General features: G+C 36.4%; 1 protein-coding gene across 1 annotated transcript in view; it reads right to left on the bottom strand.

The window, feature by feature from the left end:
- Window positions 1–2,716: 2,716 nt before the first annotated feature.
- The window catches only part of LOC134841262 (transient receptor potential cation channel subfamily M member 8-like), a gene marked incomplete at its 5' end in the record, with an annotated part of 74,562 nt that continues 58,376 nt past the window's right edge, over window positions 2,717–18,902 (bottom strand). Inside the window, 12 exon segments of the mRNA XM_063857125.1 lie at window positions 2,717–2,980; window positions 3,608–3,728; window positions 4,398–4,576; window positions 5,129–5,347; window positions 9,113–9,143; window positions 9,402–9,460; window positions 9,923–10,028; window positions 10,393–10,872; window positions 11,126–11,331; window positions 11,499–11,641; window positions 11,971–12,116; window positions 18,071–18,199. Coding sequence (XP_063713195.1) covers window positions 2,948–2,980; window positions 3,608–3,728; window positions 4,398–4,576; window positions 5,129–5,347; window positions 9,113–9,143; window positions 9,402–9,460; window positions 9,923–10,028; window positions 10,393–10,872; window positions 11,126–11,331; window positions 11,499–11,641; window positions 11,971–12,116; window positions 18,071–18,199 — 1,852 coding nt within the window.

Raw genomic sequence — 18,902 nt, 5'->3', positions numbered from 1 at the left:
GAGCTGAGTTTAGTATATAAAAACATTTATCTACCAGAGCCATCATTCGAACCAGTCGGACTGACAACGCAAATGGAACAGACAAACACCAATCAGGATAGGACATCGGGCAACAATGAGCGCACATCATGGAAGAAGAAAAAGTCAACACCTTGCCACTCTATGACCCCAAAGGACAAAATAACAGTTCTGGACATGGACGAGAATGACTAATTCGACCCGGCGATACTACAGAAATTCCCAATAGGTGCGCATCTTCCACTTAAAAACATACCATATGATATGAACAAGGTTAAACGATCTTTTCTCGCCGATAATCCGAAAAACGATATTGCCAAAATTAGAACAAGAAAATGGAAAGGTTGGCTTACAACACAGGAAAAACAAAAGCTAGTAAGAGCCCCACTAGTTTTCTAAAGGATCGTTTTAAAGGACCCCAAACTACAATAAACCTTAATTTAGGAAAACGCATTGAGCAAGTGGCAAAAAAATCTGGTACAATAGCGCGTAAAACAAAAAACCCTGGGGTATTCGGTGCACAATTTAAAATAATTGAAAACGGTTCAATAATTAACTACTTTCCGCACACGGCGTGGATTCAGGAAGACGGAAAACAACCGCGGGTGATAAGACATGACGGGCTAGCCTTCGTACCTGACCCTAGTATATACGGTAATTGTAGGCCGGCGCAACTAAAAGACTTTGTTGCTTATAAACATTGACCAAGGGCTAAATCACGTGTTTCAGCTGCAGGAGATAATCAAAATCAACCAACTGGTTCAATTGGCCAAAAAAAACAGCAAATAAGCAAAGTGATAAAGCCCAAACCAGTACCACACATAAATCATCCACTTCTTCAAGCCCAAATCGCCAGCCGCCACATAACATTGAAGAAGTTATACGCCAGTCGCTAAATCGGAAAGCGTTAGGGCTACAACGCATATTCAAAACAAAAACAAACACTGGAACGAGAAAACCACAGCCTACCAGACTAAAAACAAGCGTTACAAAAAACCCAAAATCTCCTAGTCGCAAAGGATAAGGCAGTCCAGTGATAATGCTACGTAAAGACAACTCACACATTCAATTCGAATGTGATACTTCGATTTCGCTATCATCCGATTACTCAGACCTTTAATAGAAAACACCGTCACCACGAAAACTAGCAGCAAAACGAGTGGACAGAAAACGTACACCACCACAGGAGGTCCAACCCCGAAGATGCACAAGGATGAAAACAAGTGCACTTGCTAACAAGTTCGAGAATGCTATCCCGATAAATCAAGTTGACGAAACCACCCACACCGAAGACACGGTTTGCAGCGTAACAGTACAAAATGTACAAAACCAGGCTGAACAGGACAAAATCCCACAGTAGCCGGCAAACCCACAGGAGTCATCGACAGACATCGAATACATCGAAATCAATACCACCCAGGGAACACCAGAAAAAGTGCGAATAGCAGAAAGCAACGACTCTCCCAATCAACAATTTCACGAATCCGTAGGTGAGACAGTAAAATGTATAGTGGACAAAACAAACGACCCCAGCACAACCACACGAACAGAGTCACCACATTCCCCAACACAAAGGGCGATTAGCTCAAGATATGTAATCGACTGACCAGCGTGTACATCATCTTCGCCAGACAAGAATCTAATCGACAGCTTCAACGCCACAATGAACATCTTGAAATCGATCTCACCCACATCGAATTCCATGACATTCCAAAGGGAATGTGAAAAACAATAACGCGAAATCCGTTTTAAAACCAGCAAGGCTAAGTCGATGCAATCGACCACAACACAAAACAGCCAGAAAACCTACCAACAGTCCAGACAAAAATCCCAGCAAAAGCCAATCAACAGCCAGAGGAGAACGACGATATATGATGACAACATCATTAACAAAAAAAGGAGGAATGTTATCAGTACGGATATAATAGATATCCACTAGAACTGATCAGAACTAAAACATTACACTTAGATTAGATTCATAGTCATGATACTTAACCATACGCACTCATGTAAAGCTAACCATATAGATAACTGATCTAATTAAGTACTTATTAACCTAACACCATATTCAATAGTTATTTATGAGTCTCTGTCTCTCTCATGATTTTGAGGCCAGATTCGAATCAGATCTAAACTTACCAATTGAATTTAAGTTGCTAACAGATTCTTCTTAAACTCTTAACTCTATTCACCATAGCTTATGTCTCAAACTGTAACTTACCGAAACCCATCTATTCCGTGGGTATAACAGAATGCACACTGCGCTAGACTATAAACACTGTACCCAAAACTACATATGCTTTAGTTCTTATTTTTAGAAACCCTTGCAATTGATTGGCAAAAAATTTAATTCTTTGACGCAAGATTTTGAATCTATAAAACTTGGAAACCCCCTTTGTACTATTTTGAGATATCTGTTTTTGGTCAAAATTTTCCAAAAATAGACTAAAAACGCTTTTTGGCCTGTTTTTTCAAATTTTTGCATGCGGAGCGGAAAGTTTGGTCGAAATGGGGTCTTTATAGTGATTTAGAAGAACTCTGAAAATCAATTTGAAAATCCCCCCTCGAGAAAATCTTAGATCCGCCCCTGCCGCAGACCTAATTTTGTTTCTCTTTAAATTATAATTTATCTAAAAGGTCGCTGTTGAAACAGATCATTTTCTACAAATTTTTTTATACTCATTTTTTTAAAGAAAAGTTTTGAAAAAGAACATTTCTGTTAGAATGATACAAATTTGGATGTAGATGATCAATTTTCAAAAATATTTACAATGTTAGTTTGACTTTTTTGTGGTTTTATGTATATAGTTTTCAGCTAGTTGAAGAACGTAGATTCTTGTTGAGAGAATCAAACGTGCTTGCAAGTTTCTTTGGTGAACTGGAATGTGTGATAGGTCATTGACCTTTGTTCACGCCTGTCCTCTTCAGTTCACACCATGTCTCCTTGACTCTGTCCCCATTCCTGGAAATAGTAAAAAAGAACGATTCAGGCATAGGTTCATCATATTTGAATGAAGGTAGGCTCATTATATTTGAATGTAGGCTAATAATATTTGAGTATAGGCTAATCATATTTGAATATAGGCTAATTATATTTAAATATAGGCTCTTCATATCGTGCAGCGACAAATTGTAACAGGTGACAATTCGTAACAGGTGACAGACAATTCGTAACAGGCGACAACTCGTAACAAGCGACAATTCATAACAATAATTTAAGCGGCAAGCACTAATTTATGTGCAGTTTTCCTCTCGAGTCGAATGTAAGCTCAGCTCATGAATACAAGCTCATCACTTTTGAAAAAAAAAAGAATCCTTCTTGTGGCAAGTTCAGTTAGTGGTTCTTGTTTCCAGTTTTTAAAAATTTCAGTATGAACAATTTTTGCAGGAAAAGTCTCTGAAAATAATTTGCAAGCTCGTACATTTCAATTTTTGGAGTTTACCAAAAAATTATTATAAAGAAAAACGATTTTTTCAACATTTTTGCTGCGTGGGAGAGTTTAATAGTCAACAAGAGGTTTTTTGGCGACAAAATGAAATTTTTTAAGAGGGCTTCTAATTATCAAAACGTGAATAAAAATTGTAATACCCTCGGCTGTTCCTCCTGCTGTTGGGGCGGAAGAGGTGAGGATGGGGCGGCTGAGCCCCTCCCATTCCCACTGCCCTGTCTACTTCCCCCACCCTGAACAGAGGCAGGAGGTGGGGATGCCCTAGAACACAAAAAAAACATTGATCATGTTAATTGGAGATGTTCTTTTTTATATATGCATGACTTGATATTTCAGGTTTTTCTATGAAACGGTGGGCTGTTTTTTCTTTTCTCTCACGTCTTTAAATTTTGCAGTTCAGTGTTGAAAAAAAATTAAAGTATCAAAAACACCATAAAATACTTGATATGGACAAGGGGGCTATTCTCATGCGCGAAGGACCGAAAGCGCAAAAAAACTCGTGGGCGAAGGACCGAAAACAAAATTAGCCGAAAGTCTTTGAATTTTTAAAAGGAAGCAATTGCCATTCCATTAAAATGAATTAAATGAAGCAATATTTGTAGCTTTTTTCATAACGAAAATCTTGAAATATAAAATTTGTTCCAATTCGGCAGCGGTCAGTGACAATTTGAAAGTTTTGCATCTTTCTGCCGTTTTTATATTTGGCCAATATCAATATTCAGGAAATGTTTATTTTCTTTCCAAACTTTAGATAACTGAAATCTGATTGGCTGATTTTTAATTTCGCGCATTGGGTCCTTCGCGTATGAGGGATTCGACTATGGACACCTTACTTAAACTAAAGATGACATTTAAAAAACGAATCAATGAATTTAATTTAAACTAAACCTTTTTAATCATATCTTTATTTAGTTATTATAATCGACTCACTCTCTGCGTGCACTGGTGTTTAGACTGTGGCTGTGGATGGACACTTGGTCGGCTAGTGGGATCTGGCTCACTATGCTCTGTCTCTCGTACTCTATGTTGGGGAACACCCCCTCCCCACCCACTCCGCCTTCTCCTCCTCCTCCCATCGCAGAACCCCCTTGCAAATTCGAAACATTCTCCTGAAATCAACTCCTGCTTACATTTTTCATAAAAGCATGTAACGTTATTCATGATAATAAAATATTTTTCCTGGTTTATGCTAATTTGTTGTTTCCCATGCACGTTCGAGGTGTTCTCTTGAAATCAATTCCAGCTTTTGAATAAAAGAGAAACGCTTCAAGCTTGTTTTACGTCTTTAGAAAAAGGCCGTTCACCTCAAGATATGAATTCATTTACTTCAGGGTCTTATTTTCTCGAGGGGGAGGTGGATTTTCAAAAAAAAATTCAAAAATTTTGTCGACTTTTTTCAGGTCGACTAAATTGATTTTCTGAGCCCTCTCAAATCACTAAAAAGACGCAATTTTGGCCAAGTTTTCTGCGCCGCAGGCAAAATTTTGAAAAACAGGCCGAAAAAGGCGTTTTTAGGCACATTTTTGAAAATTTTGACCAAAAAATCTTGTTTCCCCCCCCCCCCTCAAAATTAGTATATATTGGCTTCAAAATTCCAAAATATCTGTCTTTCTTAACTTTTCAATCCTCTTACTTTTTATCCAGTGTTAACAGAAAGCTACCTTCTGTGCTGTCTGGCGTCTGTTCATCTGACTAGTGTCCTCATACGTGGCTGTGTATCCCCCTCCGCCCCTGGAAGATGTTCTGGAGTAGCTGCTTCTGGCCTCCTCGGGGATGGTGTCATGCACCCCCTCTGTCCCCCCGTAGTGTCTGGACGGGGCTGGCATCCGGTTGGAACCTCGAGAGGAGGACTGTCTCGGCACTCCTGACAGGGATCCCGTCTACAAATATCTCAGTATTCTACAATATATTTTGGTATTATACACATACCTTTTCACTAGTGATTCGGATTCCAAGAAAGTTTTTCCAGACTTAATTTCAGCAAAAGATCTGATATCTACAAAAAATCATTAAAAGCGAATTTTGATTAATCCTGTAAGTTTTTGTCAAGTTTTGTATTAATTACTCTGTTATTTTTGTTTGTAATGCGTTTTTCGAAGACAACTGTTGCAGTGCCTAAAACTGTGCCTAATTCACAAACTTTCTAAGCGTTTGATTCGTATCTCATAATAAACAGCACATAAAAACTGCTGTTATTTGAAAAAAAAAAGAGAAAACTTTGTTTTTCAAAAAAAATGAATACAAAAAACTCTTTGTTGAAAGCAGGTTTTTAAGTACTGCAGAAGAATTGTTTGGACTAATTAGCGCCTATTTAATTCCAATTTGTTTTGCTGTAAACTGTTTAGAATTCAAGATTCATTTCCATAGCAGTATTCCTGTGATTGTGGATATAATGTTTTGTATTAGAAATTTTTAAAAATTGAAGTGCTTGATGACTTGCTTAAGTTTAAAATAGAAACTAATTTGTTGCCAAGAATCAGTAACTAGCTAGAACACGACGGTCTGACAACCTTGAATAAAGCATATGGAAGTTTAACTGTTACAGTTTCAAATTAAGTGTATCGGCAATATTGAAAAACAATATTGATATAGTTTTTATTGATATAGTTTTTATGATATAGTTTTTCATAATCTAATCTAGTTTTTCTTAATTTAGAACACTAATTAGCTAGAACACTTGGATCACCAGAAGCAATTTTCTACAACTTCATTCACCTTAAACTTGCAGAAATTAATTAAAAATACTGATTACATACAGCAGCACATTGCGTCCAGGTTGGTTATGCGGAAGATTCCGCTAAACAACCCGGATTGGTCTGCCAGTAATAAAGTAATAATCAGTTCTGTTTCAGAGTAAATCTAGTAATATATTTTTTTCAGTACTGTTGCAGGAAAAACCCAGTGAAACAAAAAAAACAGTACTGTTGCAGTACTAGAACAGTACTGTTACAGCGCCGTTGTTTTTATATCACTTGTTTTTGTACTGGAACAGTATTGTATGTTTTTTTTTCTTCAAATTTTCGAATTTATTTCGAAGATTTGTTACGTGTCCTTACAATTGAGAAAAAAATGAAAGAGGCCCTTATTCACCCCCCCCCCCCCCCCCACAGACAGAATCAGCTAAAAACCGCCTAAAAACGCAGTTTTTTCTGCGAAATGAATTACAAATGACTTAGCCTTGACAAGCAGAAGGCTGCAGCAATTAAGTTTACCTGGAAAGGAAAATGTTTGTTTAAAAAAACGGCAATCTTTTTCTTAAATTTTTGAATCATCCCACAGCTAAAATCAGCTGGATACCGCCTGAAAACGCAGTTTCTCTGGGAAGTAAAAGAGAAATGAATTAATAATTAGAAGGCTTGAGCAACTAAATTTGCCTGTGAAGGGTCTTTTTTGTGGAAAAAACAGCAAATATTTTTATTTCATTCTTTCAATGCTGCCTTTGATTTTTTAGCGCTTTTTTGTGATTTTTCAGAACTACTTTTGCTTTTTTAGTGCTATTTTTGCAATTTTCAGTGCTGTTAAGGTGCTGATTTATCTCTGTAACAGTACTGTTTTTTATCGCTGATTTATCTCTGATCAGAGATAAATTGAGGCTGGCGCAGTACTGTAACAACACTGTTTTTTTTAACTGTAACAGTACTACAACAGAATTGATTTTCTCTGCAAGATCAATCCGGGAAGACCGCTCGCATAACGACCGTAAATCAAAAAACAAAGAGTTGCTGCTTCATTCGTCTGAATCAATTTTGATTATCTAACGGTCAAGAAATGGAACTTGTCAGTATCAAGTACTTTCACAAAAGGAAAAAAATTGTGTTTTTTTAAGACAAATTCAAATATTTTTGCCACAAAAAGTTACAACTACAATAAAACTTTTTCGCGTCTAAAAATGACATGTTTGGACTAAGTATGTTGCGATAACAACAGTTCTTAATCCAAAAAAGCAATATTCAAACGCAAACACTCTGTGGCCGTTTTGATCGCAAGTGATTTTTACTTTCAAAATTTTTGATTTCCGGGAATCAAATTCTTCGAGTCGAAAATATTTCAGCTGTACGTCACATTGCTAATGAAAACCTAATTCGTTTTTTTTTCAATCTCCAGTTTTTATTCAATTAAATTTCTCTTGCTTAACAACAATCCCAAAAATTTTAACTTTGCTTCCATCAAATGAATGAAGTAAATTTATTGAAAAATTTATGAGCAGTAGGTGTGCCAATCTTAAAGTCATTATGCGGTCTGGTGTGCATGGTATCAAAAATAACTGCAGAAAAAAAACATTCAACCCTTTGTAAACAAATTGGAAAAAAATTGCAGTTTTTGCCGAAAAACACAATGAACTATAGCAGAATTTGTTCACACATTCGAATTAAAGATGGAATATTTGTGGCCAGTGGCATTTTTTAGACACAAGTTCGATTTGTTGTTGTCCATTTTTCAAGAGAGTTTCTTTTAACATTGCGTGTCTGGACATTTGTGTCCCAAATATTTATGTCTCGACACGAATGTCTATGCAGCAGCATCTGATAAATTATAACCTCCTGACTCAAATTTAGAAAGATATTTGAATGTTGATTGATTTTTGTAAAGATAAGAGCGTTTGAAAAATGCCAATCTCCAATTTTGAATAGCTACTGTGCGATATATTTGTTCCGACTTTCGAAGAAAAAAGATTTTTATGCACGTTGTAATTTTTATATTCAGTCAATTTTCGCCGATCGAAATAATAATAGTTTTCAACAAAAAATTTTTATACCCAGTGGAAGACATTGCGTTCCTGAATTCAAACTGAAAAAGATGTTTCGATTCGACTAATTTTTGTAAAACTCTGGTGGCTTGAAAATTGCCAAATTGGATATGTTTTGGACTAAATTATAAGCCCTCTGAAGTGTTAATTCATAATGCTGAGGGCGTAGCGCGAGTTTTTTATGAGTGAGGAATTATTCCGCACAACAATATCTTTCCAAATTGAATTGAGGTTAGCTAATCATTTGTCTTGATTTCGTACGATTCACAATTTCAAACTTTGATATTGTCCAAAATATATAGGTTTTTAATATTTTTCCCAAAAACTAATCGATATGAACTAAGGGACAATCGGAACATTCAAGGCTTTGCCCTGATATACGAGCAGTCTTGTCCGTGCCATAAGTTTTAAGCAGCTATTTAATCCGGCTTAAAAATTGTTTTTTTTCTACCTTTAAATTTTTCATGTTATTACTGCTCAATAGACCTTAAAAGGCAGTCGGAACGTTCAGGGCTTCGCCCTGATACGAGCAGTTTGGTTGGTTTTTAAAAACAAAATTTGTTGGTCTTAATTGGTCGAAAGTTAAAGACAAAACTTTTCCTACTTAATATGCTCTTTTTGAAATTCCATTTAGAATTAAATAACGTTTCTGACAATCTCTTGCAGACAAAGTCGTCGACTTTGTTTATAATTTGCGGTCTTCTTTACCAAATTTTTATAGATTTCGAGCTTTTTCATCTTTCCAGTTTAGTCGCAATTACTACAACTTTGCAATAAATGATTGCAATGTTGAAACATGCAATTGATAAGCAATGAAACTCGACTGTTGAAATACTCTTAGCTGGTGTAAACTTCCTCTCTGTCTCGATTTTTCGATACAAATAAATCGCAGGTTTACCTCGTAGCTATTTGCAGTTCCTCCTCTCACTCTAAAACAAACAATTTATTTCACAATTTTGCACCGCTTACCAATAAAAATAATGTAACAGTGTGCAGACAAGGAAAAGATAATTTTCTGAAAGGGTATTCTTCTACATGACTCGGGGAAGAGCAACTGGAGATAATAATTTAAGCTAGTTTCAATGGTGTTTTTTCATGCATTTGTTTCAAATCATCCTTATCGATTTAATATCCGCTTCAAGGCATTTCATCGCCTAATCCTACAATATCTTGTTTTGTTTTTTCACCTGTCTCGATTGCTTTCGTCCACTGTGTAAGTCTCCAATGCACCGAGAGCCGTCTCCAGCTGGAAAAAAAACAACAATTAAAGAGATGGTAAGATGAAACTTGAAGTCGAAACTTATTATTTAAAAAAGAAGCAATTTTTTCGAAGCATATTTGAGAGAAAGCTCAAAACTGACCAAAAAAACTTAAATCGAAAATGTACTTTCAACTAGAATTGATTTCAAAAACTCGATACAAGTGGTTATGCGTAAGAAACCCTGCAAAAGCAAAAAAAAAATTAAAATTTGCCCTGCAAAATTGTTTTCTTAGTCTTTTACGGGAAATGCGGATCTCCATGACTTTTTCTCCCCTTTTTTTAAGAGGGGGAGATTCGTTAATAGGTACAGAAATCACATTGAGCTTCGCTCAACAAATTAATTCGGTCTGGAATGTGGGGAGATAATAGAAACTAACTATTCTTAGACAGCTTGGATAGCCTTTCATAGATCCCCTGCGAATGTCAGAAGCCTCAAATATTACATACCCTGTTGTCTAGTCGTTTTAGTCGGGAGTCCAGCTCCTGTTTGTTCTTGGAAGAGGCATTCAGCTGATTCATCAGTTTTCCCAGATTCTCCTGCGCCTCACCCATCCTAACACCATTCAAAACATTAACAGCATTTATCAGACGACAGAAAAAGACCGACTTACGATCAGCTCAGCTGATTACAGATTAAAACTTAATTTTATTCTTTGATCTTTTGAGAGTTAGGCGAGAAACAGAAAATCAGGCCGCAGTTTGGAAGTTTGAGACTACCAGCGTCCGTCTGCGATCTTTACAGAAGAGGAAACTTTAAAAAGCAAAGTCAAATAACCACCAAAATACATGCAAATCTTCACCAGGGGCACAACAGGTGTTCTTCAAAGAACAGTTGAACAACTCGTTTTTGAGTTCTCTCTCTTTTACCAACTGGTGATGATTTTCTTAAGTTTCAACCTTTGATAATTTGATCATACCTTTCTTTCATGCTCTCATTGGTCTGGTCTTGACTCTGCAGCAACTTCTCCAGCAGGGCTTCTTGCCTCGCCAGAGCCGTCTCCGTCTCTTTCGAGGTTGCTGAAGTTGCCGATGTTGTTGACGAGTAACCTCCCTCCCCGTCTCGATCCGAAGTGACCGAAGATCTCGAAGACCTCCCGGTGCTGGAAGCGCTATTTTGTCGGCTGCTCTGACGACGGGTTCCCACCTCACTATCGCGGTCCCGGCTTGACCTCCTTCTTCTATCGCGGACTCGGTCTCGATTCCGATCAGCATCCTTGTCGCGGATTTTATCCTCATCCCCTTTCACTCGGTCCTTCTCCCTTTCTTTCCGGTCCTTTTCCTTTTTCTCTTTGCCTCTCCCTTCTCCTCGTTCTCTATCCTCCTCCTTGTCTCGGCTGGAACCAGCAGTAGTGCCTGACTCGTTGCCACTCATAAACTCATCGTCAGTTTGAATCTCTCTGTAAAAATATTACTTAAAAAGCAATTTTCATCTTATTTCAGCTGCGAGTTTACTAATTTTGTTCTCTATTTTTATCAAGATCTACTGAATCCCAAAAAAGTACCAGTCTAATTTGAAATATTGATTTTAATTTTCAACGCTGAATTTTACTTAAAGTTCATTTAAGTTTTGTTAAAAGATTTTTTGAAGGCCTGAAAAGAAGTCTAAAACGGATGGAGATCCAGATATTTGACAATCAGGAGTATACTTACACCTCACAGTACTGGATTTGCTTCTTCTGCAATTCCAGCTCTCTCTCCCTCGTCCTCTCTCTAGCCTCCTCCCTCTCCCGTTCAAACTGCAGTTCCCTCTCTTTTTCACGCTGTCTTGCTTCTTCTCGTTCACGCTCTATCTCTTGTTCACGCTCCCGTTCACGCTCCCGAATCCTCTCTTTCTCTCGCTCCAGTTCAAGATCAATCTAAAACAATACCAACAGCATTTGGTAAGAATCTTAAGAATTTTGTTGTGAATTTCCAAAAACATAATGGCCGAAGATGAGTCAAATTTTATCCGAAAGTAAAGAGATTGCCAAAAACCAAAAAGCAGCCGTGATAACGTGAGAACAAAAAAGTGTTTTATATTAACCTCTCTTTGAAGCCCTCGCTTTCGTTCCTCTTCGCTGCTATCCACCCGGTCTCGACCTCCCCTGTGTACTTTGCCCGAATCTTCAACTTTCATCGCCAAAATGATCGGCTGTCGGTTCTCATCGTACAAAGTTGTCACCGCGTCTAAAATACGAGGTTCTTTTTTTTTCAACTATTTTGCTCATTTGATTTAAAACATTATTGCTAAATTGAGGGCGTTTTAAATCCATTTTTCAGCGACATGTTCACTTTGAACCAATCAGCTTGGAACTTCTCTTTTGTAAACTTTTACCGCAAGCCTTTTTCGGGCATCTGACCAGTTATTTGGTGTTTTCAGGGTCTATTTTTCCAACTTTTTCTGGTAAGCGCAGAAAGCTTTTGAGGATTTTGCAGTTAAAATAAATTAAAGAGTTGAAATAAGTTAAACAGTTGAGGAGTTAAATCAATCGGTCGGCGTGGTCCTCATCACTAACTGTTGTTTGGCGGTTGTTGATCTAGATTCTGGTAGCCTCCCCTGCCCGCTGGTTCTGGTGCCGGAGTAGGGGTCGGAACTGGAGCGGGTCCCGGTTCGGTAATGTAACGTGCGGGTTGCCGAGGCACTTGCTGGTCAAGAAGGTATCTGTTAACCACATATTGGTAAGTAAAATAAGGATAGTCGGTTAATGCGCAAGTAGCACAAAATGTTCCGACCATACTCACAAAAAAAGTGTAACCATACAAAGTGTAACTTAATGGTTAAGTTAGAAAGAAAGAAAGAAAGAAAGAATTAATTTCTCAATGTTACTAGAAAATTCATATCATATTGCGCATAAATACATCAGTATCAAAGAGCGGACAGCTAACGATCCCATAAGGGATACTAAATGCTGTCCCAAAAAATATTAGAAACATGAATGATGTAGTTAGTTGGGTTTCAAATTATTATGAATTCTAGTACATAAATTCTACATATTTGCAAAAATAGAACGAACAAAAAAAGGTGAAATATAAAATCATACATTAGAGGGTCTAAAAGCCTACTCAGAAATGGCATGATTTATCTCAGTTTTAAGTAACACACAACATAACTTAGCTTATTTAAAACAATTGCAAATGTTAATGAGCTGATTATAATATTTACCTAAAAAAAATACAAGTTTTTTCCTTTCATTTTAAGCCTTGGGCATGAATATGAAATTTCTAGGTGATTTTTAGGAAAAACGAAAAAATTGGGCATAGGTTCCCCCTCAAGCGGGCCATTTCGGCCCATTTTGGAAAAAAATTTATGTTTTTTTTTTTTTTAATTCTTAATGGATGCGCCACTTTTCCGAGACTTTTATTCAGTAATCTAAACTCACAAAGAGTCCGTCGTACTAGGTTTTCCGGGGATTACGTCAAAAAAAATATCGGGTCCGTGGAGCAGCCATGGTATTTTAATAATTCCTATTATTAAATCTATTTTCCATCTATCCATCATATGCAAAAAAAAATATTTCTTTTAGGAATAATTCAATTTAATTCTGGCAAAAGATAAATTTGATGAGTTCTTCATTGCTTAGAATGAACAGATCTCTAATTCGGTGAGCCACGCTTTGAACATTTGCCTGTGAAAAATTAGTGAATTCATTGGGCATTAAAAAGTTCTGTGTAAGTAAATTGTAAAGTTTCGTTCCCCTGTAACTTATCGACATTCTCTGCATTTTGGTTTTTAAATTAGGAATTTTCATCAACTCTGAATTAGCCCTCCTAGTCCTATACGTTGGTATTTCAAATTTAAAAAGTTCATTTAGAAATTCTTCAGAATGAAGTCCGGAGACAGATCTCAAAACAAATTTTAGAAGCTCATACACATGTAATTCGGGGATTGTTAAGATTCCTTGGTCAAAAAATACATCCCGTATTGTTGCAAAATTTCTTTTGATGTAAATTAGGCGAATAATTTTTTTTTGTATCATCAAAAGGGGCAAAAGATTTGTATAGCTGGTACAACCGTACACTAAAATGCCGTATTGTAAAATTGGTTTAATTTTAGAGGCATAGTATTTTAGTATGGTACCTCTGGGCACATAATGACGCGTTTTTGAAATAATTCCACATTGTTTTCTAAGCTTAGTTCGAACTAAATCAATATGAGTATTGAAAGATAATTTAGCATCCAAAAAAATTCCAAGGTTTTTGCAAGATGAAGCATTTTTTAAAGGTAATTTATTTATATAAATGTTTTGATTGGAAGCACTATTTGAAGAGACGTAGACTTGAACAGTTTTATCTATATTCAGGGATAATTTATTTAATATTAACCACTTGCCTACAGCTTCTAAGGTTTTGTTGAAATTTTCAACAGAGCAATTTAAAGCAGTTATGTTAGTATCATCGGCAAACAGGAAAACTTCACTATATTGGCAGACTTGGGGAAGGTCATTAATATATATCAGAAACAAAAGTGGTCCTAGTATTGACCCTTGAGGGACGCCTCACTTTAAGTCCATCCACGTTGACTTTGTTGTACCTATTTCTACTACTTGTTTTCGATGTTTCAGATAGCTTATGAACCAACTTAAATCTTTTCCATCTATCCCATACATTTGCAACTTTTGAAATAGTATCTGATGATCCAGTGTATCAAAAGCTTTTTTTAAATCAAGAAAAGCAGTATATTTTTGCGAACTGCTCATATCTAAACGAAGTTTTTCTGTTACTTCCGCAATTGCATCGACTGTGCTGTGATTTTTGCGAAAACCAAATTGTTTAATGTATATTAACGAATTCGTTTCCAAGTAATTGTATACTCTGTTGTACATTACTCGCTCAAAAATCTTGCTCCAGGTGACAAGAAGGGATATTGGTCTGTAATTTGTAACATCAAGTTTAGAACCTTCCTTATATAATGGATAGACAACAGCCCTAGCTAGACAGATAGGAAAATGGCCAGATTTAAAAGAAACTTCAATGAGTTGCCTTAAAATGGGTACAATCGCAAATGAGCTTGCTTTCAAAACAAGATTACTGATTCCATCCACGCCAGGTGAAGCTTTATTTTGTAGGTTAGAAACGATAATGTGAACTTCACTTTCCGTAACAGGAAATTGAACATGCAAAAAATAGGTGTATCAAACGATTGTGTGATTCCCTGGTTTGGTATGTTTTTCGCCAGATTTATGCCAATCGAAGAGAAATGAGCCTTAAATTCATTTGCAATTGCCGATTCATCGGTGATACAATTTCCGCTAATGGAATTGATCGAAACAATTTTTTTTGATGTATTTGTAATTCCCCTTAAATTATTTAAAATTTTATATATCTGCCTTGAGTCACCAATACACTTACTAAACTTATCATAGTAATAATGCTTTTTATATTTCTTAATCTCAATTTCACATTTCTTCCGGACAATTTCAAAACGCAACCTGGCACCAACTTCAGATTTATTGTTACACCATGTTCTATGAAGCCTGTTTCGTTTTGCGATTAGGTTTTTAATACGATTCGACAGCGAAAAAGATCTAGATTTCCGCTCTTGTGTCTTTGTGGTTTTCAGTGGTGCGTATTTGTCTAATACACTGCTAAACGTTGACTGAAATTCCGCAAATAAATCATCAATGCCTTTTGATGGGTCTAAAGCTTCATTATAGTGTAATTTGTTCATAAGTGTTTGATTAAGCTTTTCTATCTGTATTTTAGATTTTAAGAAAGTTGTATCACGATAAATTTTTGGACAAATTTTCTTTGATGTTTGGGTGTTTAATTCTAAAATAATCGGAAAGTGGTCAGAAAATGATTGATTTTCAAGAGCATAGGCTGCTTTTACATTAACATCTTTAACTATCATGTGATCTAGAAGAGTTTCACTATTGTATCCAACTCTGGTTGGTTGCTTTATCAGTTGATTGAAACCATTATTTTCGACAGCATCAATGTATTTAGAAGATAGATTGTTCGACTTAAGGATGTTTATATTAAAATCACCACATATTACCGCGCGATAATTTTTGTTGCTTATAGCTTCTAGGTGCTTATCGAATTCGTCTACAAAAGTAAACTTATTATCATTGGGGGGATTGTCGACAAGCATTATTTGGAAATTTTCATTGTTTAATTTAACTAAAACTGAAATACTTTCAGCCAATTCTGAGTTAAATTCTTCTATAATAGTTACATTATCTTTCAATTGCATCATTACCCCGCCTCCTATACCTTTCCTCGATTTATTAATTATAGTTTTATAACCACTAACTTTGAAGCAGTTGACACTATTATCTTCCTGTAACCAAGTTTCACTAATGCATACTACGTCCGGTGGTGACTCAAGGCTATTTATTAGTGCTTCGAACTCATCGTGATGTTTATTAAGGGATCTCACATTCATATGAAAAATTTTAGCAACTTTAGAGAATGAAGTAAATATTACTGGTTTTGATTCTGGTTGCTATTGTTTTACAAAACAACTCTCAAGCTTTTCTATATTGTATTGAAGCTGTTGCGTTCCTTCAAAAAGTCCTCGGATACACTGAATGTTTTGGTTTTCTTTAAACTTGTAGTAGATGTTCCCCTCTCGCGTCCAGGCTGATTCAATCCTTGAGTCTTGTTTCATTAAATTGAAAAACTTCAATCGCGGTGCCGTTAGATCTTCGAATACTTTCACGGAGTGCATAGTCTGCGACTGGTTCAGGTTTTTCTTCTTGCGCAGCAGTTCCACCTTGGCAATCCGTCTGGAGAAGCGCACTATCATTGGCCGGGAGTTTGCATTTCTTCCAGGTAATCTGTGAGCAATAGAAATATCGCTCTTCTCAATCTCAGCGCTAGCCTCTTTGGCGACGTTCAATACTTTGTCAATACTTTGGAAATAGTTCTCGAATATTCTCCTCCCGTCTTCATTTGTACCTCGTTCTTCCTGAATTCCAATGATCCTCACATTATCTCTTCTGTTGTATCCCTCAAGAAGCTCGTCTTCTGAAGCGGCTTTTAGTCTGCACTTTCTGACCTCTTGCTCTATTGTTTGTTTTGCCTCCTTTAGAACCGTTTCTTTGACATCTTGCAGACCCTGGCCTATTAAAGACTTGAAAATTGCGCTTAACGTAGTTTCCAGTTTCTCAATGATTCGAGGGATTTGCTTCTAAAAGACTTTTTCGATACTCGACTCTATGATTTCATTGATGTTGGCATTTGATTCGGATATGGATGCCAAGTCAGGAGGACTTAGTACGGCACAGCTTCTTTTTGAAGTTGATTTCGCAATAGGTGTTTAGTCTTGATATCTGAGCTGAGGGATTGCGTTGTTTTCTTCTTGAATACTAAAAGTCTCTGGTTCCTCAGTGTTCCCTGCTGTGTTGATTTGGGAATTATCCATTCTGTGTCTCTGAAACTATTTGATAAGTTTATCACAACAATTAGGCTAACCCTGTTAACCGTGTACCTTAGAAAAGATAGAAATGATCTCAACATAAATTGACAACCTCAATTTGAAAAAGATAATTTTTTCAACATACCATTATTCCTTTATCAACTTGGTTTCACCTTATCTACTTATGGAGTTAGCAAATAAATAACCAAATAAGCAGCTGAAACTCCAAACTGGATTATCTGAGGGAACGCGCGCCCAAAAAACTCGCTATTTTTTGGTCAAAGTTTTCCAAAAAGTGCCTAAAAACGCCTTTTTTTGCCTGTTTTTTAAATTTTGGCCTGCGGCGCAGAAAATTTTACCAAAACAGGGTCTTTTTAGTGCTTTGGGAGGGCTCGGAAATTCACTTTGCTCGACCTATAAAAAATCGACGAAAATCTTTTGAAAATCCGCCCCCCACGAGAAAATCCTAGATCCGCCCCTGATCTGAGGCATCATCGAAGTAGTCGTAGAAAAAGGGTCTGTCGTCATACACTCTGACACATGGAAGGCTTAAAGTCTGTCAAAAACCGTGATTTTCATCACAAAACGGTGAACCATTCTCTTCATTTCGTTTAGCCGACGTCTGGTGTCCACACACCAAAATGTGGAATCTTACTGGAAAAAAACGCAAATAAAAAAGCGAGGGTGATGGGACCGTTATGCTAAAAAACAACAGCTGTTTTAATCGTATCTGCGATATTATCAACCATTATTACCCGCTTGATAATTCAGTTTGCTAATAAATAGTTTTTATCTAGAGGGGGCACTTCTGCAATTCTTTAGAATAGTTTTTATACCAGAGGGGCAATTGCTAACTAGATGTGAATTGTAATTAGAGCTTCATTTATTAGAGCTTAACTTGTTAATAAACTGTTTCCATCTTTTGAATTGTGTTCTGATTAGTTTTTCACTTTTTCACCGAGAAGTTTAATTTTATAGTTGAGCCCAAATTTGTTAATATCCGAGACTTTGAGGTTAGTTTTTTATTTGCAAAAAAATTTAGTTTTAATTAACGTCGCTCGTGCAGGTTGTTAGAACGAAAAGAAAATTGATTTCCAATATGAATGCATTAGATTTTTTATTTTCGTCTCGCATGTTTTTGATAAGTAAGTTCACCGATATCTGCATGATTCGAAAACTTTTCTGCCGACTACTTTTTTCAGATAGCTACGCTTCTGAATATTAAGGCGTTTTTTGACATGAAACAAGAGTACCTGTTGCTCCTCATCCTATCTGATCTGGGTCCTCGCTCCCAGACAGAATCCTCCTGGTCTGTAGTCGAGGAGCTCAGTTGGGACTCCTCTGTGTTCAGGTTGTTGGGAGTCCTGCCGACGCCAATGGACCTAATTGAAAAGTGAGTCACAATCATTTGTGGTGGAGATCTAAAAAACCGCTGTTTTTTTTAACATTTTCACGATAAAAAATGAGGTAGTACCAATTCCATGTAATGAACTGCATGATAAGCACTTTTGAGAAAAAAGCGTTGCCAAAAAAAGAACCCAAATTAATTTGAAAACATGTTTGAAAACAATTTGAAATAATATTTTAACCTTAATCGAGAAAACTTCTACTTGAAAATCAACTCGTGTTTTATAATATTCTCTCATTCATAGGATATTTTTGAGAGGAGGGTCTTGTTGTTTTCATAAAATTGCCCTCTCAAACACCATTGAAGAATTGAATAAAAAGGGCGTAGCGATTAGCATGTGTGCCTATTAGCATGCGTTAATTGCTTTAGCTGAGTATGCTTTCAGATAAAAAACTAATTAGCCTGAAATTGCAAACAATTGTGAAAATCACTTGTTTTGTTAGGTGAAATAAAATTTCACTTTCCTATGTTTACAAGTTTGGCTTTTTTATGCTAACACAACGTAAAATAGTGATTTTTTGAGCTATATTCTTCTATATGGGCATGCAAATCAAGCTGATGCTAATAGGTCGGCCCGAACGAAAATGAGTCTCAAAATGCAAACAGATACTTTTTTTTTGCAAAACTTTGCTATTAATAAACTGTCGAAATTAGGGTGCTCTGTGACTAAAATTTTT

The sequence above is a fragment of the Symsagittifera roscoffensis genome, chromosome 3, assembly GCF_963678635.1.
Source record: "Symsagittifera roscoffensis chromosome 3, txSymRosc1.1, whole genome shotgun sequence".
Classification (NCBI taxonomy): Eukaryota; Metazoa; Xenacoelomorpha; order Acoela; family Convolutidae; genus Symsagittifera; species Symsagittifera roscoffensis.
This window is presented reverse-complemented; position numbering and strand designations above follow the sequence as displayed.